This window comes from Chiloscyllium plagiosum, chromosome 6 (assembly GCF_004010195.1).
Source record: "Chiloscyllium plagiosum isolate BGI_BamShark_2017 chromosome 6, ASM401019v2, whole genome shotgun sequence".
NCBI lineage: Eukaryota > Metazoa > Chordata > Chondrichthyes > Orectolobiformes > Hemiscylliidae > Chiloscyllium > Chiloscyllium plagiosum.
The window spans coordinates 65,726,108-65,748,978 of NC_057715.1; the positions used below are offsets into that span (position 1 = coordinate 65,726,108).

General features: G+C 40.7%; 1 protein-coding gene across 1 annotated transcript in view; it reads left to right on the top strand.

Moving 5' to 3' along the window:
- The window catches only part of LOC122550660 (transmembrane protein 182-like), a 64,108-nt gene that overhangs the window by 22,354 nt on the left and 18,883 nt on the right, over positions 1-22,871 (top strand). Inside the window, exon 3 of the mRNA XM_043691742.1 lies at positions 10,205-10,301. Coding sequence (XP_043547677.1) covers positions 10,205-10,301 — 97 coding nt within the window. The remainder of the gene's footprint in view (positions 1-10,204; positions 10,302-22,871) is intronic.

Consider the following 22,871-nt stretch of genomic DNA (forward strand, 5'->3'; position numbering starts at 1 on the left):
AGTAAGGGATACTGAGCACACATCTAAGTCTCTTTTGTTCATGGCATGTGGGAGTCATTGGCTGGGCTAGCAGTTATTTCCAATCGCTAATTGTGTCTGGAGTCAAGTGACTCACTACCATTTCAGGGGGTAGTTATGAGTCAACCTCATATCTGTGGATCTGGAGTTACAAGTTATGGGAAGGATACTATTAAGTTGGAGAGGGTTCAGAAGAGATTTATCAGGTTGTTGCCAGGTAAAGAAGGTCTGAGTTATAAAGAAAGGCTGGATAGACTGGGACTTTTTTTCACTGGAGCATTGAAGGTTGTAAGGTGACCTTCTAGAGGTTTATAAAATCATGAGGGGTTTAGATAGGGTTAATGGTGGATTTCTTTTCCCTAGGATGGGAGATTTCATCAGTAAGGGGAGATTCTTAAGGTGAGAGGAGAGAGATTTAAAAAAAAAGACATGAGGTGAAAATGTTTTACACAGAGGGTGGTTCGTGTTTGGAATGAACTGGTTGAGGGATGGGGGCACAGTTACAACATTTGAAAGACTTTTGGAGAAGTACATGAATAGGAAAAGTTTGGAGCAGGAGCAGCCAGATGAGACTAGTTTAGTTTGGGATCATGTTTGGCATGGACTAGTTGGACTGAAGGGTCTGTTTCTGATTTGCATGACGCCCCGTAGACCAGACCAGGTATGGAAAGCGGACTCCCTTTCCTAGAAGACAGTAGTGAACCTGACGGATTTATTTTTATGACAATTGACAGTGGTAACGTGATTGCCATTAGACTAGCTTCCAATCCCATATTTCTATTGAATTAGCCCATGTCCCAGACCATTTGTATAGTGACATTACCACTTGCCATGAGATCTCCATTAACAAATACAGAGGTAAGCAGATAATGCTAAAATAATAATTAGTAAATAAAGTAACAAAAATATTAAAAGAGTTTAAAAAGGCTCTGTATCTAAACAGCCGATTTTCAATACAAAATATGAACTGATAAGAGAAAATAGAAGCAAATGGGTGGCACGGTGGCACAGTGGTTAGCACTGCTGCCTCACAGCGCCAGAGACCCGGGTTCAATTCCCACCTCAGGCGACTGACTGTGTGGAGTTTGCACGTTCTCCCCGTGTCTGCGTGGGGTTCCTCCGGGTGCTTCGGTTTCCTCCCACAGTTCCAAAGATGTGCGGGTCAGGTGAATTGGCCATGCTAAATTCCCCGTAGTGTTAGGTTAAAGGGGTAAATGTAGGGGTATGGGTGGGTTGCGCTTCGGCGGGTCGGTGTGGACTTGTTGGGCCGAAGGGCCTGTTTCCACACTGTAAGTAATCTAATCAAATAAAAAGAGTCTGATGATAATTATAGAGGCATAGTGGCACAATTGCATAGCGTGGGACGTAACTAGTGAAGGGTATGTTACATTTAGGAAAGATCAGAAGCTATGAAAGGGTGGAGAGGTTCGTGTTAATTAATGATGGTATCAGCAGAGTAGAGAGGGATCACAACTTTAGGAAACCAGGAAGCAGTGAAAAATGGTAAAGGCAAGAATTCCCTTGTGGGAGTGGTTTGTGGATCCCTCAACTGTAAGCATGTGCTAGAATAAACTATAAAGGAGGAATTTATTAGATAAGAAAAACTAAATGCTGAAGAAACTCAGCGGTTCTGTGGTGAGAGAAACAAAGTCAATATTTCAAGTTCAATATATTTGCCGTACCTGCTGAGTTTCTCCAGCACTTTGTCTTTTTACTTCAGAGCTCCAGTATCCACTACACCTTGTTTTTATTTTAGTAAGACATTTGTCAGAAAGGCATAGTGATAATCATGGGGGATTTTATATGACATTATAAAATGTTTTCAGGATACTTAGACCAGCAGTGAGGGAGACAGAAAGCAAGAAACGAGAGCGGTTAGGTTAACATTTGTCATGGAAAGGGTGGACAGACATCAGAGGTTCTTGCATTCATTTTCCAATCCTCGCTGGCGACAGAGGGAGTGCCGGAGTACTGGAAGAAGCTAACATTTTCCTTTTAGTAAAGTGTGGAGGATGGGATAGACCGGGAAATCATTCGGTTTAACCTCAGTGATGGAGACATTATTATAAATCATTTCGAGGGTCAGAATATATCTAGATTAGAGAAACACTGGTTAATCATGGATTGTGTAAGGTGTGGTCACATTTGAAAATATTTATCAACTGTTTTGAGGAGTGGTAGTGAGGCTAATGTATTTTATATGGTCTACAGTGACTTTAGGAAGGCTTTTTATAATGTCCCTCATGGTAGAATGATTAAATAAAAAGCCTATGTGGCATATTGGATTCAAACTTGACTGAAAGGCAGAGGATGTGTGGAGGCTGGTACAGTTACGCACTTAAAAGACATTTGGACAGGTACATGAATAGGAAAAGTTTGGGTGGATATGGGCCAAGTGCAGGCTAGTTTAGATTGGGATACCTGGTCAGCACGGATGAGTTGGACCAAAGGGTCTGTTTCTGTGGCCTATGACTATGTGCCATCCTAGTATGCAGGTACAGCAGATAATAAGGAAGGCAAATGGAATTTTGGCATTTATTTCTAAAGGAATAGAGTATAAAAGTGGGGAAGTGTTGTTGCAATTGTACAAGGCAGTAGTGACACTGCACTGGGAGTATTTGTGTACAGTTTTGGTGGGATTTTCTGTACATATTAACTGAAACACTATATGGTTTTGAGTGCTGGCCCATTGACTGTAATTTAGGGAGCTATTATGATGGATGATCACACGATTTCCAGAACTGCTCGATGACATTTCTATTTGGAAGTCTATGGTAAACTTTCTACTTATAAGTCTGAAACATGGTGATGGTAGATGGATATTGTTGCAATTGGACATTGGTTGCAAGTGGGGTTTCACAGGGTTCAGTGCTGGAGCCATTTTTTGTCACTATATATTTAAGTTCAGATCATTAATGTAGCAGTATGATCAAGTTTGCAGATGACAAAAATTTGTAACATAAATGGTGAGGAAGATGACCATAAACTGCAGGAGGATAGCAATGGACTGGTAAGGTGGGCAAAGCAGTGATGCATTTGGGGTAGATTGGCAAGAAAAGAGATTTCACTATAATGGTAGGATCTTGGAAAGTACAGAGGAATCTTGGTGTGTCTATCCACAGCTTCCTGAAGGTGGTTAAGGCATTTGGAATCCTTGCCTTCATTAGCAGAGGGATAGAATACAAGAGTCGGAATGTTCAGCTGAAACTATATAAAATACTGGTTAGGCCTCAACTGGAGTACTTCATGTAGTTCTGGTCCCTAACCTAATAGGAGGGATGTGGTTTTACGAGAGAGAGTCCAGAGAAGCTTTACCATAATGCTGTCTGGGGTGAAGGGTCCGCCTTGTGTGGAGATGTGCTGTGGTTGGTGTCCTTGGAGCAGTGAAGCTTGAGAAAGGACCTGATAATGTGTGTAAGATTATGCGGGACATAGCTGAGTGGATAGGAAGGCACCTATTTTGGGAGGAGAGTAGTCAGTCACCAGGGGGCAAAGATTTAGGGTAATAACAGAGTTAAATATGGACGTTTTCATGCAGAGGGTTGTGAGGATCTGGAACTGAACAGGGAAAGTGGTGTTGAGTATTATCAGATCATCTATGATCTCATTGAATGGTGGAGCAGACTCAATGGATTTCTGCTCCTCTGTCTTATGATCAAGTCTGAAACTTTTGTAACACTTGAAGTGGTATTTAGATATTCAATTGTGTTGTCATATCCCATAGGACTAGGAACCAAGAGCTGGAAATTGGATCAGTGTAGTCTGATCTTTGAAGAGAAAATGAGGTCTGCAGATGCTGGAGATCAGAGATGGAAATGTGTTGCTGGAGAAGCGCAGCAGGTCAGGCAGCATCTAGGGAACAGGAGAATCGACGTTTCGGGCATTAGAAGAAGGGCTACACATTTCCATCCGTAGTCTGATCTTTGTTGGCTGACAGACACGATGGGTCAAAAGGCTTCCTACTGTGATGTCAACATTGGAGTCCAAAACAAACTATGCACAGACAATACTGAGAGGCCAATGGAAATGAACTGTGACCATTGCATTGTACATATTATGTAGCGTGATGTTAACTGAAACATTATATGGTTTTGAATGACTGTAATTTAGGGAGCTGTTATGATTATCTGTCACATGATTTCCAGATATGCTCGATGACGTTTCTACTTGGAAGTCTGGAGTATGCTTTCTACTTAGAAGTTCTAGATACGTGAAGAGATGATGTTCAGTAATAGTAATGTTGACTGACAACCAGAGCTCCTCCCATCTTAATCAAATCACTGCAGAATGTAACTAAAAATCAATCACAGATAATAACACATTAATTGCATATCCTTGGTGAAAGTACCAGTTTTTTCTATGTCCATTATTCGAAGCCAACGTTTCCTCTAGCCTAACCTTTGGCAGTATTTTATTTTGCTTTTTACCCCTCAACATCACTGCCTTTCTGTTCAATGAGATTCCCTGCTTTCCAGGGCAGCCTTTTCCCCACTTGGAATGTTTTACTACATTAAAGAAATCAGGTAACTTGTATGTTGCAGAAGATGTAAGATATTGAAATAGGTCTCACAGTCCCATGATCTTGGCTGCAGCATTTAGTAAAGTCACAGTTGAAACTGAAACAAGAACTGCACTTTTCTGCCCTATCCCCACATTGTACAAATGTTCTTACAGTCTACAAATCCGATGACCTCAGCTTCAAATATGCTATTGACTGAGCAGATAATTGTAAAGATTCACATTCCCTCAATTAAACAAATTTATTCTCCGCTCAGTCCTTTATTGAATATGGCATTTAGTTCTGGACTCCATAAGCTGGGGAAAACAGATTTTCAGAATCGGTCCTGCCAAGCCACCAAAACACTCAAGGTCACTCTTCATTCTTGCCAACTCCAGAGAATATGGGAAAGAGAAGAAATACAAAATAATTATATCCTTGTTAGACTCATGCTGTACCATTGCATTCAGGTCTAGCTATTGCAGCTCAGAAACATGCCCCTTGTAGGGTGCAGTGAAAAGTAAGAAGAATGTGGTTGGGTGTCACAGATTTAAAGCATAGGACAGCTTACATAAACTTGTAATGTGCAAATAAAATGGACAAATGTTCTTTTTGAGGCATTTAAAATGTTAAACAGAGTTTATTTCCATTAACTTAGATCAGGAGGGCATAATCTTAAACAGTAGTCAAATTGTTCAAAAGTAACTTCAGAAGTACTTTGGTCTCAAAAGGCAGCAACATTCTGGAACTCCAATCTGCCAGCTCCTATTCTTCCAACATGTTGTGGATGCTATCTCATATAGAAGAGAGGGATCAATAGGTAAGAGCTAGAATGAGTCTGCATGTTGAGGCACGGACAAATCTTGATTGAACTGAGTATTGGAACACGCTTGAAGGACTGAAACGTCTGCAGTATCTAACCTCTGGAATGTTTCATGTGACTGAGTGAGTGAAAGTGAGAAAAACATAACAGGAAGAGGAAGGAGCATTCCATTCCTAGTTCCCCAGTAACCTCCTCAACCACCCATAACATGCCTTTCCTTTCCCAGGGCAAACTCTTGTACATTACCTATTTTTTCATTGTCCCTGGCCCCAATTCCTCCTTCAAAGTATAATCTGGATTGGATCTTATCATGTCAAATTGCTAAACTGAAAATTTGTTTTGCTCTGCTGTACATTGAGAAGATTGAACAGATATTGGATAATTGCTTTGTGGAATAGTGTTGTGCATTCAGTCTGCAAATGTGACCCTAAGATTTCAAAGGCCTGCCATTTGAATTCTTCATCTTGCTCCCAACTTGTCCTTTATGTTTGTCACAATGATCCAGTGAACTGCAGTACAAGTTTGAGGAACAATATTTCAGTTGCTGATTAAGTAATTTACAGATCTAGACTCAAGAAAACAGACTGTGACCTTTTGCCCTTTTTTTCCTTCCTTTTACTTCTTTGGTTTTGAATTCACTATCATTTTATTATCTTTATTTGCTTTTAAATAACAGCTTTTTATTGTTCTGCTATTTGCACCTCTTCCAGCAATATTTTTGTTTATTCGCTTTGTTCTATCAATGCTTTGCCATTTAATCTCTCTACTCTTTCCCACAGCAGACCTTTTTCCTTTTTCCCATTTTCTTTTTCACTCACTTAAACCCCATTACAATTTATTACAAAGCTAAAACATTTGCCAGTTCTGATTTTGCCTGAAACGTCGATTTCGAAGCTCCTTGGATGCTGCCTGAACTGCTGTGCTCTTCCAGCACCACTAATTCAGATACCAGCCGTAGCTGTTGTACCAGATTTTTGAGGGAAATGCAGTCTGCACTCAGAAGTCTGGAATGCATCCAACATCGCAAATTTATTTTTAGTTAATAAGACTTTGAGATTTTTGTTCTGGATAGGCAGAGGCTGGATGGACTTGCTGCCAAGTGGACTGGTTCAAGGCAACAATCGAGACAGGAGCAGTTTGGAGAATTTGCCTCCATTTACTGGATCTTGACCCAGTTGCAATGACGAATATCAGCCCTTCAAACCCACACCTCCTCATTCCCTCACTCGCCTCTCCATGCACCTTCATAATCTCCATGCCTCTGTTATGCCCTTCATGAACCTTACATTCTAACTTTTCCAGGAGTCACAATGTACTAAATCAATGAGCCATTGACAAGGTCCCACATGAGAAACTGTTAAAAAAGGTAAAGCTCATTAGATCCAGGGTAACTCGACAAGATGGATTCAAAATGAGCTTAATGACAGGAGACAGTGGGTGTTGGTAGAAGGCTGTTGGGTGACTGGAGCCTGGTGTGCATTAGTGTATCACAGTGATCAGGGCTGGATTCCTTATTGTTTGTGATAATCATAAATTATGAGGATGAGAATGTACAAGGGATGATAAGTAAGTTTTTGGATGACACAAAGATTTGCTGAGTGGTTGACAATGAGAAGGAAGATGCAAGGTTACAGGAAAATATAAAACAGATTGACAGATGGAATTTAAACCTGATATGTGAGGTGATGCACTTTGGAAGAAGGAATAAGGCAAGGGAGTACTCGATGAGTGGCAGCACCCTAGAAAGCTCAGTGGAACAGAGGGATCTTAGAGTGCTTGTGGACAAGTCCCCGATTGTGGCAGGACAGGTTAATCGGACAATTAAGAAGGCATACAGTATGCTTACCTTTATCAGATTATAATAGTAGGCAGATCATGTTGGAGCTGTACAGGACTTTGGTTAGGCCACTAGGTAAAAGCTGCAGATGCTGGAAACCAGATTCTGGATTAGAGTGGTGCTGGAAAAGCACAGCAGTTCAGGCAGCATCCGAGGAGCAGGAAAATCGACGTTTCGGGCAAAAGCCCTTCATCCTGAAACGTCGATTTTCCTGCTCCTTGGATGTTGCCTGGACTGCTTTGCTTTTCCAGCACCACTCTAATCCAGAATTTGGTTAGGCCACAGTTGGAGTACTGTGTGCAGTTCTGGTCACAATACTATCGGAAGGATGTGCTTGCATTGTAGGGGGTACAGAGGAGATTTACTAGGATGTTGCCTGGAATGGAACATTTCAGCTATGAATAGAGGCTGGATAAGTTCAGACTGTTTTCTTTGGAGCAGAGAGGGTTGTAGGGGAGACCTGATAGATGTGTATAAAATAATGAGGGATATGGACAGGGTGAATAGAAAGAAGCTGTTCTCCTTAATTGAGGTTTACAAAATTATGAGGGGCATGGATAGGATAATTAGACAAAGTCTTTTCCCTGGGATCAGGGAGTCCAGAACTCGAGGGCATAGGTTTAGGGTGAGAAGGGAAAGATATAAAAGAGACCTAAGGGGCAACTTTTTCATGCAGAAGGTGGTACATGTATGGATTGAGCTGCCAGAGGAAGTGGTAGAGGCTGGTATAATTGCAACATTTAAGAGGCATTTGGATGGTTATATGAAGAGGAAGGGTTTGGAGGGATATGGGCCAGGTGCTGGCAGGTGGGACTAGATTGGGTTGGGATATCTGGTCGGTGTGGACAGGTTGGACCAAAGGGTCTGTTTCCACGCTGTACATCTCTATGACTCTATGAGGACTTAAACACCAGAGAGAATTCCCTTCTCCCTCATATCTACGAGGCTTCGCTTAATAGATGTTTCAACTCGATAATTTTTGCGTATGTGATAGCCTCTTCCCTGAGTTTCATTATGAATGTCTGGCAAAGCTCCAAGATTGAATCATGTATTTATCACTCAACATGCAGTGCTAATACAGCTGTAGAAAGGAGCAAAAGCATTGTTTCATTTACAACTCTGCTATCTTGCAACAACCTACATTTTATTGAAAGATGTTTTAAAATTGCACAATTTCTTTTGCTTTTATCTATGTAAGATTAATAGGTCTGAAGTGGATACAAACTTCTAGAATCTCGAAGGAGAGGTCATAGCTTCAGAATAAGGGGTAGCATATTTAAAACTGAGATGAGAAAAATTACTTCTCTCAGAGAATCTGTGGAATTCACTACCCCAGAGCGTGGTGGATGTTAGGACATTGAGTAAATTTAAGGAGGAGGTAACCAGACTTTAATTATGAGTGGTTTGGCTGCTTATGGAGAGCAAGCAGGAAAGTAGAGTTGAAGCCAAGTTGCGATCAGCTGTGATCATATTAAACGCCTGAGCTGGCTCAAGGGGCGAAATTGCCTCCTCCTGCTCTGACTTCTTATTACATGTGATGTTCTAAAATTGATAATATGTATCTATGTAATTAATTGACAACATTTAAAAAAGGCAGGAGCACCAGTTTATTTAAAGAGGATTTGTTGTGTTTTTGTATTGATGACTTGAGACTGGATTTCCCCTGCAGTTCAATGGAATGCAATTGATTCTCAGAAATCTGAAAGGAAGGCTAGACCCTCCCAAGTCTGCAATGGAGCCAGCAAGGCTAGAAACGCTCTTATCCAGAGCTGGGGCAAATTGCGGGAGATTTGAATAGGGGTGGCAGAGTGGCTTGATGGTTAGCACTGCTTCCTCACAGCGCCACAGACCTGGGTTCAATCCCTTGGGTGATTGTCTGAGTAGAGTTTGCATATTCTACCTGTGTCTGTGTGGGTTTCCTCTGGGTGCCCAGGTTTCCTCCCACAGTCCAAACATGTGCAGCTTTGGTGGATTGGCCATGGTAAAATTGTCCTGGGATGTGTAGGCTAGGTGGGTTAGCCATGGTAAATGTGGGATTCGCCAGGTCTGGCTGGAATGCTGTTCGGAGGGTTGGTGTGGTCTTGATGGGCTGAATAGTCTCTTTGCACTGTAGGGATTCTATGGAATGAGAGTGGGATTCCCAGAATGTGGTCTCGTCTGCTAGCTTTTCAAGTCAGCCTGACTCAGCAAAATTCATTTCACTCTGCACACCTGCTGTTTAATCTGAGTACTCCAGTTTGTTTTTTCTTTCAAGTATTGGGAATATTTTCCTTTCGTAGAAAAAAGGATAGTTCTTGCTGTGAAACTGAAGAGACCTATTGCTTCATATGATTATGCACTGCTGTCTGATAGCTAAGTTCATAGAATGTTATTTTCAAAAAGTGAAGTTCTAAAATTGAAGAGACATCTCTTCTGAGGATTTTCTTTTTTCTATTATTTAGCTTCCTGCTCTAAACCCATTACATTAATGTGTCGCGCAAAGTACCCCTCAACCCTTGCTCCCTAGCTCCTGGCCACATCTTTCCATAACTCCGACCACAAGAAATCCTACCTGCCTAGAAACACTAATTATCTTTCTCAGCATTTCTGGACTCCAGGTATTGCTGTTCCCAAAGTAGCCATAGCCTCCATTGATGCTGTGTTATGTCGGTCACGGTGTTGCTAGTCTCAGATTGCCTGTGGTAGACAGGAACTTTGCCGTTTGGGTCTTGATTTCTGAGGAAGGCTCACTGGTGGCCTCACACCTGCCTGCTTGGGGGAAGATCCAGTGAGAATTTCTGGGGAAGGACAGTGTGAATGTTTTACTAACACTTCAGCCAGCAGGCAAGGTCCTTGCTGCCACCAGCAGAAGATTCCATCCTGGATGTGTACTGACCTAAACTTTACAATTATAATGGTAACCTTCAAAAAATGAATCAATCATTATGAATAAAATAATCAATATATATAATGTAATTGCCTCATAAATTTGAGTTCTGAGTTTTGATCTAGTAAATAATGTTTTATTTTCTTCTGGATGCATTTACAGAAACAACCGACTCTGATTTATTATCATGAAGGGTTCTTCTGGAAATGCTGGTTTACTGACCAATGGACAGAAGATACAATTTTAAAATTTATCTTCAGTAAGTGAGAACTCATTTTTTGATGTTATAATACTCTTCCTTCAGTTGTGGATGAACTGTGTCAAATTTGTACTTGTGTTACCTCGCTTGTTATATGTGATAATGACTTTTCATTATTATCTGAGTTTTATTTCCAGCACATAGCATGTGGAGGACTGGGAGTATCATGCAGGCTGGTATGTCAAGTGACAAGTTGTTGTTATGTTGCCATAAATTGCTATTGGCCCATGGCTATCTGCCTGGGTATTGTTGTGTCCAGCTGTGCTCAGGGTGCAATTTGAATGGAGTCCACCTGCCAGATGGTAGTTCTGGGTATAATCTGTGTCCTCAGAAATTCTTCCCATTTTTGGTGACCAGGTAAATTCTAGTGGGGCTGAGGGTGTATCTTCTGTCTGTTACTTCTTCCATACCAAAGTCAGGCTGACTTGAAAAGCTAGCAGACTGGGAAGTAATATGATTGACTACACTGACAATTCTGTGCAATGTACCCACTAAAGCCTAAACAGACCTGTTTCTGTGGAACTTTGGAAGAGGGTCCAAACTTGTAACTGTTCCAGAAGGGAAAGAGTTATTATCTTTAATCAATCTTCTGTGGTGAAAAGCACGTTGCAAACTGCTTCTGTTCCCTGACACTTCAACCAATTCTTATTCCGTCAGATTGGCTTGGATGCGCTCTGAGTTTGTGCATTATTATGAGGATGTTTTGAGGTGATGTTATGGGTTCTGTCAAGCAACTCTTGACCACTAGCAGACTCATAAGGGGCCTTTCACTGAGTGTTCACATATGCAGCTTGAATATCTTCATTCTGGTAGGGACTGTCCACAGAAGATTGAGGACCTAAGGATCCCTTCCTCAATGTGACCGTCAAAGGGTAACGATAATGGATAATGTTCTGAATTTGGAATTAGGTCATTCAAAAACAAAAAATATCTCTCTGTAGATTTCCAGAATTCATTACTTTAAATGTGCTTAGCATCTGGAGTGTCACAAGGTCTGAATGAGTCTTATACATATATCGTTATCTGACCCTGTTATGTTGGCTAGTCATGTTGTGTGCGCAAAGTGCTTTGCGCCTGTGTTGTGACTTGACCTGCAAGTCTTAATGCCATCATCTCACACTCCTTAATGTAACATGTCTAGATAATCATATTATTGCCCTCCTGTATGTTTTTCTTTATGTAATGTAAATGTGACTTTCCTTAAATATGGAGTCCAAAATTACACAAAGCACACAGGGTACAGTGTAACTAATAACCTGCTCAGTTGTGAAGATTTTTTGTCAAGATTTTTACTCAATATCTCTTGCAATAAAGTCCAATATTCCATTTGCGTTCTGAATTATTTATAGTACTTGCCATTAACTTTGTGTGATTCACACAGGCCCTTCACCACAATAGCATTCTGGAGTGTTTCTCCATGTTTTTTTCCATATGTTTATTGAAAAATCTTTCACTCTTTTACAAAAAAGCCAAAATGTTATGAAAGTACAAAAGTACAGAAAAGTAGAAATAACATTGTACAATTATATAACAGTAACGTTAACAATAAACTGCCTACTACTCTTCAAGATACAGTTGTCTCATATTTACTTTACTTAACCCAAATTAGAATAAGCTCAAATAAAATGGCATTAAATTAAATTATAATGCACTAAAATTAAATTAAACTACATTACATTACTCCACTTGCAGCACCTCCATCGAAGCTCCAGTTCACGGGAGCAATAGTTATTATGCCCGTATTTACTAGGCCACCCCGTCACCCCCTCCCGGGGGCCCCCGGACCACCATATATGACCCTCGTGGCTGTACAAAGGCCCTAATCTGTACTGCCGACAGATTCACGTCTGTGTAATTTAGAAAGGGCCGCCCTGTCTTATAAAATTGCTCTGTTCTGTGACGCACCATTCTGGTCAGATAATCATGAGAGGTGCTCCATCACAAGTCTGTGCTATCCTGCAAGACCTGGAGGCTTTTCTGATATCCAATTCATTAAGATGTTCTTCCTCACACGGTGTGTAAGAATATTGAATAACCTCTTCCTGTGCTTACCCAAAGAGCCCAGATTTGGTAGTCACAAAAGGAGGAACACTGGATCTCCCTTAACTTCCATGCCCAGGATCTTCTCCAGCTCATTCACTATGACACCCCAATATCCACAGATCTTGTAACAGGACCGAAAGCAATGTGTAAGGGTGCTTTATGCTGATTTTACATTTGGGACATTTCAGAGAAGATCCTTTAAATTTTACTAACCTCTCTGGCGGCATATGGGGCCTGTGGAGGATCATCAATTGCATCGCTTGTGCCTTATTGTAAATCAACATTTTCTTTACATTCCCCCATATATCCTCCCATGTTTCTGATGAGATTTTTTTGCCCTAACTCCTGATTCCAAATGTCATGGAGTCTCTCCATATCCCTAAGGTGTTCCCTCTCAGCAGATGATATATGGTACTAACTGAGAGAGCACCCCCACATCGGAGCACTCTTTGTTCTATATCTGACTTGTAGGGCTGGGCCAAAAGCATGGTCACCTTCGTATATGATCCCTAACCTGAAAATATCGGAAAAGGTCCCTATTAGGTATTTCGTATTTCTGACCGAGTCAAGACCCCTCTCTCTAATGAATCTTCCAGACAGAAGGTTCCCTTACCTACCCAAGCTCTGAAGCCAGAGTTCATTGACCCCTGTCCAAATCCTGGGGCTCCCACTAATGGGGTGAACAGCGAAGTCTTAAGCAAATTGCCCTTACCCTACCACATTATCCTCCATGCTTTCACCATATTTATAATAATCAGACTGTCACAGTGCTCAACCACAGATCTCATCTTATCCATAAACAGTAAGTTTATGAGGTGACTTCTCGCCTGCGAGGCCTCAACATCAAGCCATATCGACTTCGAATCATTGCGCACACATTTGCCTACATATGAAAACATGGCACCTATTTGGTATCTCTTGAGATCTGGGAGGTCCACCCTTCCCCCCATATCCTGCGGAAGTTGCAGCTTGGTGAATTTAATTAGGGGCACCTAAAGCGCCAAATAAATGATCCAAACCACCCAGCAAACCTCCCCAGTGCTTGTATGGGTAATAACGATGGGAGTATCTTCATGGGATATAACAACCGACAAAGAACATTCATTTTAATCAAGGCTATACAGCCTAACCATGATATGAGTAGTCCCTCCCACCACTGCAAGTCCTGCTTTTTTCTCTCAAACAACTGTACAAAGTTAGCTCCGTACAGTTGCCAGAAGATAGGGATAATAAAAATTCCCAGATGGAGGAAACCTTTCTGTGACCATCTAAAAAGAAATTCCATTCCGTGCTCCAGCTTCGGTACTTCCAGCGACTCCGGAATCCACCTCCCGAGAAATTCGAGTATGAAATAATCAGACCCCTTAAGAATGCTTTCGTGGTCTTTCAGAGCACTGACGGATTACTGGCCGTACCCCGATTGATGTCCCAAAAAGCCTTGAACTCCCTTGTGATATATTGAACAAAGTTGTCATCCTCCATAAATAGGGCGGCACGGTGGCACAGTGGTTAGCACTGTGTTAGCACTGTTGCCTCACAGCACCAGAGACCCGGGTTCAATTCCCGCCTCAGGCGACTGACTGTGTGGAGTTTGCACATTCTCCCCGTGTCTGCGTGGGTTTCCTCCGGGTACTCCGGTTTCCTCCCACAGTCCAAAAAGAAATGTGCAGGTCAGGTGAATTGGCCATGCTAAATTGCCCGTAGTGTTAGGTGCAGGGGTAAATGTAGGGGAATGGGTCTGGGTGGGTTGCGCTTCGGCGGGTCGGTGTGGACTTGTTGGGCCGAAGGGCCTGTTTCCACACTGTAAGTAATCTAATCTAATCTAATCTAATCTAATCTAATCTAATCTTCAACAGAAATGGAACCATGTGCCACTGCCGCATGCCTCCTCCACTACCTTTGGTCTTAATATCTAAACATGCTGCCACATGGTCCAAAATAGTTAGTCTCCCAGTTCTGCAGGCTAACACAAAGTCCAAACAAACTGATGGAACAAAGAATATATCAATTCTCATGTGTAACTTTTGGGGGTTGGAATAGAAGGTAATGTCCCCCCCATTGGATGGGGGCACCTCCACACATTCACTAGCCCCAGCTCCTCACACAAGTTCACTAACTGTCTGGACTGCCGTGGTGTACCTGACAGCCCTCTTGGCATCCTGTCTACCCCAGGGTCCATGAGACAAAAAAGGCTCCTTCTATAATCGTATGGTGCATCCCAAAAGCTATTAACTTAGAGACTGCATCAACCAAAAATTTGAGAGGATGCACTGGGGGACAGTAAATAGTCAGCATGCTATACTCTTCTCCGTGCATCAGCCCCTTGAGAATAATGAACCGTCCGTACTCACCCTGAAATAAACGGTTCCTTTGTACCAGTGTGGGCACTCCTCTGTTTTTGGAATTAAAGGGGGAAAGGAATACCCTATCATAACCCCCATGCTGTAACTTTTGGTGTTCCCTATAGGTTAAGTGTGTCTCTTGCAACACAGCGATGTCAACCCTTCTTAAGATTTGAAAGCACCTTTTTCCTCTTAATGGAGGAATGGCTCCCCTTTATATTCTAGGTGCATCACCTGAACAGATCGCTAGCCATGACCGCACACTACAGCCCACAGTTCCCTGAGAAGGTGAAGCCCAATCAATGTGCAGCGAGTGGAGAAAATACAGACTTCATCAAATCTAAAGACTATTCCTACAAACACTACTAAAACCACAAAAACTATTAAAACTAAGAAACTAACCACTACTCCTAACTTGAGCAAATAAGTACAAAAAGCCCAAAACTCCAGAGATCTCCCCCCTCACCCATAGGCGCACTCACTTCCATCCTTACAGCCATCCTGGCTCCTTCCAGTTAAGGCAGTGGAAAAAAACATGTTATTTATACTCCTGCAAATTAACCCCACCCCTCCCCTCCACATCTCAACCTCACACATCTTTACATCAAAGAAGTAACCACCCCTCAGCCAAAAAAAAACAGAACACTGGAAGAATAGATAACTACCAAATGGATATAATATAAAACATAGCGGATTTTACACCAAAGCAATACCAAGCCTATAAGGCCTGAGACCCCAAAAGAGAAGAGAATAAAGAGAGAGAAGATAAAAAAAATTATACCATTGTTTGCACACATCTTTTCCTCTTTCCCCTCAGTCAAAGTCTATTATTTCAGCGAGTTCAAAAATTCTTTTACTTTTGAATGTTTAAATCTTTTAATTTCTTTCTTTACATCATCAAAGCTCTTCCTTTTCTTAAGTATGGCCCCAGAAATATCATGAAACAACATTATCCTCAAACCTTTATAAACCAAAACCTGTGAATCTTCTCCCAGTCTTCTGGCTGTTTCTACTATTAATTGCTTTTCTTTATAATGCTGGGACCAGGCGGGGGCGCGGAGCTAGCCCGGACCTCTGCATTGCGATCCAGGTGGGTCCGCTTCACACCCACCTGGCCAGACTCGATCTCCAACCCCAGCAACTCCGGAATCCATCTGTCGAGGAATTCAGCAAGGGTTTCGACCGCGTCATGCTCCGGAAGGCCCATGTTCTGTAAATTTTTTTCTCCGTCTTCCGTTTTCGAGGTCGTCTACTAGTTCCTTCAGGGCCTGAATTTGGCCTTCCAAGGTTCAAACCCACCCCTTGGAGCTCTACATCGCAGCCTCTGAGGCTGCACTTCTTTGTTCAACCCCTTCTACGCGCCGATCAAAAGCCCAGGGCTTTAAGTGCTCTACCTATTTTACACTACAAACCCTCCTTGGGGTGACTAATGGAAGGTGCACAGGAGCCCAGCTTGCCTGGGGTATGGCACAGAGCCCAATACAGCAGACTGTACAGACTGCCGCCATCTTGAATCTCTGTGTTTCTCCATTTAAATAATATTCTGGTTTCTTCTTCCTGTCGAAGTGGATAACCTCACATTTATCCACATTATATTTCATTGACAACTATTTGCCCACTCATTTAACCTATTTATATCACCTTCCAGACTCTTTGATCATTCTTATTTATTGCTTTCCTATGCTTCTATTTATAAGAGAAGCAGAGGGACCTTGAAGTCTGTGTCACAGGTTTCTAAGTCTGCATAATAATTGAGACGGAATATGAAGTACATTACTCTGTACGCTAGAATGTAACAGCATCATAACAATTAAAGTAGAACTTCATGAAACACTAGTTTAGTCATAGGTAGAGAATAGTGTATAGTTCTGGTCATGATATCATATGAAGGATGTGATTGCCTTTCAGCTGGAGTAAAGGAAATTTATGGAAATTGGACCAGGAATGTTTTAGTTATGAAGAAAGACTGGATAGACTGGAGATGTTTTCTTTTGACCAGATAGACTTAAGGCAGATTTAATTGAGGTGTAAAAAATTGAGGAGCTTTAGAGTGGGTAGGATTGTACTTCTGAATTTGAATACTAAGAATATTTTATTTTCTCCTGAAGAGAGAGACCTGAGAAGCCATATGTCCTTTTGCTAATTCGATAACATTCAGAAAAACATCATTCCTTACAGCAAACAAAAATATTTCTTTCATATGTAGAAGATAGATACTGCAGAACACTTGGCCAAAATTGTTAAATGTTTTTGGCACATCTTACTTGAAACATTATTATTGTATATAATAATGCTTTGTCACTTGAGTCTAATAATCTGAATCTTATGTTGGACATTGGAGTACATACAATATTCCCTGAATTAAGGAGACTAATAGCAGAAAGCGTATTAATTTGAAGTAATTGGTAGAAGGCTTAGAGAGTGGATTAGGATATGGAGCACTGCTACAAAGAAAGGTAGAAATCCACAGCCCATTTAAAACATATGCAGATATGCACTTAAGGTGTTGTTAATTGCATTCAGATTGCATTCTCTTTCACTGGCTCCTGTGTAAAGAGCTGGATGACTGTCTCCTGTGTCATAAATTTCCACAAACCTAGTAAATATCAGATTTTTCCCCCCAGTTAACTTCATGCAAGACTCACAATGTTCTATCCCCGCCATCACTCTGGTAGGGTAGAAACATTCCATCTTGTGCAATCACAATGAATTGTAGATGTTTTGATGCCGTGCTGTCAAATCTTTGAGACAATAAAAAGTCACAAAGAAATTGGATGTATTCCAATTTCCAGAATGATACTTATCCAGATTTATTTGACTCAAGTGACAGAGCACCATTAAATAGGCCAACAAATATTTGAAGTAGGATGTGCCAGAAGGATTTGAAATTTTTTGGCTTGTGTGTTCTGTGATATCTATCTTCCGTGCATGAAAAGAAATACTTTTATTTGCTGTAAGAAATTATATTTGTATGAATATTATAGAATTAGGACTGTTATGAACACTTAGCAGAAGGAGCCTTTCTCAGGATTCTCACTTCAGGGGAAAATAAAATATTCTTAGCATCCGGGTTCAGATATAGACAAACACAATAGCTGAAGAGAAAAGTGCTCTCAGGGGATCTTACGTTGAGGTTGCCTGGTTCATGCTTCAATAGGGTGTAGGTTTGCTCGCTGAGCTGTAGGTTTGATATCCAGATGTTTAGTTACCTGGCTAGGTAACAGCATCAGTGGCCACCTCCAAGTGAAGCGAAGCTGTTGTCTCCTGCTTTCTATTTATATCTTTCTCCTGGGTGGGGTTCCTGGGGTTTGTGGTGATGTCATTTCCTGTTCGTTTTCTGAGGGGTAGATAGATGGCATCTAGATCTATGTGTTTGTTTATGGCATTATGGTTGGAGTCCCAGGCCTCTAGGAATTTTCTGGCATGTCATGCTTCAATGTTGACATTTCTAATTGATTCGAGCAGCATCTTGTCGTGACCCCCTAATTTGCACAAGTCTCTAACAAGAATTACCAATTGACACTGAGCATAAGACTAGCTAAAGAACTATCTTTGACCAAGTGGTGAAAAGAAGAAGGTTGTATATTGGGTAATAGTCATTTTATCATTAGCAAGACCTACCCAAAAACATGATTGAGGTAGTACTGCTGAAGAAGATACAATTTATGAAAGATTTTCATCTTGCATTCTTCAGGATATTTCTATGGAAATAAATTCAACTGGAAAAACACAATTTCTACTGTATGATTGGTTGATATGCAAATTCCAATGGAATCATCATGGAGAATACACCCATTAGTGCTGAATGACAGTTAATATCAGGCTGTCTTCAAATCAAAGACTGGCAGATCATATCAAGCAGCGTGTCCCTAGGCTATTCTCAACAAGCAAAGCAGTGACTGTACTCAACCAGGCAACCCTTACAAAACTTGAAATGCAGTATTCAGCATTGAATGTGATTCTGCAATTGTCAGCATTTATTCAATAACCGAATTATACTAACAACCAGTTCAGGATTATCAGTTAGACTAGCGATGTGACATGCTTTAGTGTACTGGAAGATTAGATTAGATTCCCTACAGTATGGAAACAGTCCCTTCGGCCCAACAAGTCCACACTGACCCTCCGAAGAGTAACCCACCCAGACCCATTCGCCACATTTACCCCGAACTAATGCATCTAACACTATGGGCAATTTAGCATGGCCAGTTCACCTGATCTGCACATCTTTGGACTGTGGGAGGAAACCAGTGCACCCAGAGGAATCCCACGCAGACACGGGGAGAATGTTCAAAGTCCACACAGACAGTCACCCGAGACAGAAATCAAACCCGCGTCCCTGGCGCTGTGAGGCAGCATTGAGCCAACATGCCGCCCCAAAGCTACATATATTAATATACAAGGCTGTGTTCTTTGCATACAGAAAGAAGAGGTACACATACTGCATCTATTTCAACTTTGCAAAATAGATGACAGCTGTTGGGGAAAGATGTCAAAGAGTAGCCTCGAGTTTGTGTTCAGAAGTACAATTGATCTTTATTCAAGTTCTTTACCACATGTGTGAGAGAGGCCAGAGACCACTCTGAGCCTGGCCTATATGTGGGTTCCAGTCTCCAATAGTTGGCTTAGCTTGGATGAGAGATCAACCAACGATGCTGTGATTTCCACAGTGGGATACTGCATTTTTATACATTTTGTGTTACAATAATTACATGCAACGTTGTCATTGTTCCTTCCTCGTTAATCTATACATCCAAGTTTTATGTAACATCTACTTTAGAATTCATTAGCACCTTTGGTCCCATCTGACCTTGGAGGCTCAGTCAGACACTCTCCACTCTGTCTTGCAACTACATTATAACTCATTTTAGTCACATACTATCTTCTGGGATGAAATTTACTTCCTTGCTCTGACTAACACTTTTTACCTAATGAAACAACATCTTTCTCATTGATCCAAAAACTCAATCACTTTCACAGCACAATGAATTTTATGAGCCATAATCCTAACCTTATCATCTGTGTGTTATTGTGGGATCCTACTTTTCTTTTTAATGCTTGCTACACATGTCAGTTTTTACACATTTCTTAGCAAACTGTCTCCTACAGACCTCTGCAGCTGCTGGATGCGCAGAACTCCCTGTATATTAATTTGTAAGATTCTTTGTTCAAAGTAGACTGTGTTATCTTGAGGTAACCCCATTGTGCTAATTTATTATCTCATTTAAATGCTGGAGCAAGCATGCACATTCTCTTACTCCAGTCAGATTTATGCCAATGACAGGCACTTTTGTCAGTCTGATCGGGGTTACCTCAACAACAGCCATTTACTGATTCATATCTCAAGTCTACACCCTGACCAATCAGTGTCAACTTACTTGGTTTAAAATTTAAACAGCCTGTCTGTTAACTGCCAATCTTTATTGATGTGTGCATTCTCCACGACAATACCTCAACCAATCTGAGTCCACTTGTGAACCAATCAACACTTCTCTCATGTTGAATAAATATTAGATTTTCCCTTGAATTTGTAGTCTTACAAAATGCTCTGATGAATACAAGATAAAAAAAATGACAAAATGTGTCTTTTCAGTAATGCTCATTTTTGTACTACCAACCAACGAACTGATTGACAGAGGATAAATAAAGGAATGCAATGGCTTTAGCTTCAAAGGCTCTAGCTAAGTGGTGAGACAACTTTAAAAAAAAAATCCATTCCTGTCGCATTCTCAGATTGAAAAACAATGTTAAGAAATTTTATTGTGAAGATACATATACTTTATGTCACGTTGCATGTGTGGGTCATACCTCAGACATAGGTAATGTGCTGAGGAACCAAGTTCACATCATGCTCTGGCAGATGGTAGAATTTGAATTTAATAAAACTCTGGAATTAGGGATCTAATGATGTGGAGGTCTTGGTATTGGGCTGGGGTGGACAGTTAAAAACAGGTAAACCTGTTGGACTATAACCTGGTGTCGTATGACTTTTAACTGGATCTAATGATGACCTTATAGATTGTCAGGAAAAATCTGTCTGGTTCACTAATATCCTTTCTTATCTGGTCTGATTTATGTGTGATTCCACACCCACAGCAATGTGGTTGACTCTTACCTGTCCCTCTGGAAAATGAGGGATGGGCCAAAAAAAACTGATCCCTAAAGAAATGACACGTAAGGTGAGTCGACCAATTTCATCAGGCAGATGGAGGAAGACAAAAAATAGTGAAGACAACTTTGGGAAGAGATTCTCAAACCTTCAGCAAAAGCACAGTCAACAGTTATGATCCCATCTGATGTTATTACTGGACAAATCTGATCCCAAGTTGAAATCTGGCTTGATAGATCATGTTTTTTGTTTTGTTTTGTTTTACTAAGATATTCTTTCACTGAAACACAATGCTAAAAACTTGATTTCACAATAAGAAAGAAGTTTATTAAGCAAAAGAAATGAAAAATAAAATAAACATAATTATTTACAAATAACACAAGTTTAATTCTAACAAGTATTCAAATACCAGAGAGATTTCCCTTCTCTATCAGATCTACAAGACCTAATTTAGCTAATGCATCAATTCTTGGTCTTGAGAATTTGATTGTCTCTCCCTTGAGTCTTCATACAATTAAGCTTAGACTTTATCAATTTTAATTAACCCCATCAACATTTTAACCAAACACTTCTGTTCTGCAACATTCAAGCTAAACTCCTTCCACTGAGGTAACCTCATTTTGGTGCATCTTGAGACACTGTTGTACTACATTATTTATTCTGTTGGGAAGTAGCTGGTAAAATTAGAACTAAGTAATGAGGGAACTGAAAAAATTACCAGCCATTCCTGTGTCATTCCTAGATTGAAAATCATTGTTAAGAAATTGCATTATAAAAGTACAATTATTTCATGTTACACTGCATGTTGGTCATACTCAGATAAACTGGTAACAGTTATACCATAATTGTTGTTTCTCAGGGCATTTGTTAAAACTAAACGATTATTCAACAGACAAAAAATATTGCTGGCAGTTGTGTGGAATCTTAAGGGTCTAAGTCACATGGGCTATGGTAAGATTTGTGATAGAATGGATACAAAGTATGATGTGGCTGACCTTAATGGGTCAGGAGCATCTCACTCCATCTGTTATGCTTTTGACAAGCAGTGCGCCGACACTTCTGCTTCGGCAGTGGCAAATTGTCAGTTAAAGGCGCTTATTACTTGTTAAACAATTTATTCATGTCATAAACCAACCTCATTAATATTCAGCTTACTATCTTATCAAACACACCAAACAAACTAGGTATTGGGAATTCCTGACTTGAAAGATAGAGTGGGTAAGTGGTGACTTTGTCTTGCCTCTTGCTGTATATTGAAGTATGTATGCATGTAGTTTTGGTGTTTAAAGGGGTAAAGATTTATATTTCCATGATATAAATATTGTGTGAACCACTTCTTGCATCTTCATTGAATGTGCTTTGGGTATTATAATAAATCAATGATTTTGCTTGTTGATTAACCTGGTTGATGGATCTTTTAATTCTAGGTCTTTAGTATACGATTGGTTGTATTGGGACTTGATTTAATCATTTAAAGTTATGGCCATTTGAGTAGTGGGTCTAGAAAGTGACAGTATGTTTCTCGAACTCCAGTTGTAACAAGATCACCACAGTTCAGACAGTGCATCTAAGGACTTGACGTGTGTATCATAATCTAATCAAACAGAGTTAGCATGGCTGCCTGAAGAAGGGCTTATGCCTGAAACATCGATTCTCCTGCTCCTTGGATGCTGCCTGGCCTGCTGTGTTTTTCCAGCACCACATTTTTCAACTCATGCATGAAAGGAAAATCAAGTCCAACTAATTTATTAGAATTCTTTGAGAAAGTCCCAGTAGAATGGATCGAGGGGAACCAGTAGATATGTTGTAGTTAGACTTCAAGAAGACATTCAACAAGGTACCTCGTTAAAGATTAAGTTAAAAGACAAGAGCCCACAGTATTGGAAGTAGTATATTAGCATGGATATAGAATTGGCTAATGTGCAGGCAACAGCAGGAGGGTATAGGACATTTTTTCAGGCTAATGATCTGTAATCGGAAGTTCCACAGGGATCAGAGCAGATACAGCAACTGTTTACAATAGATATTAATGGCTTTGATGAAGGAAGGGAATGTACTGTTGCCAAATTTGCAGAC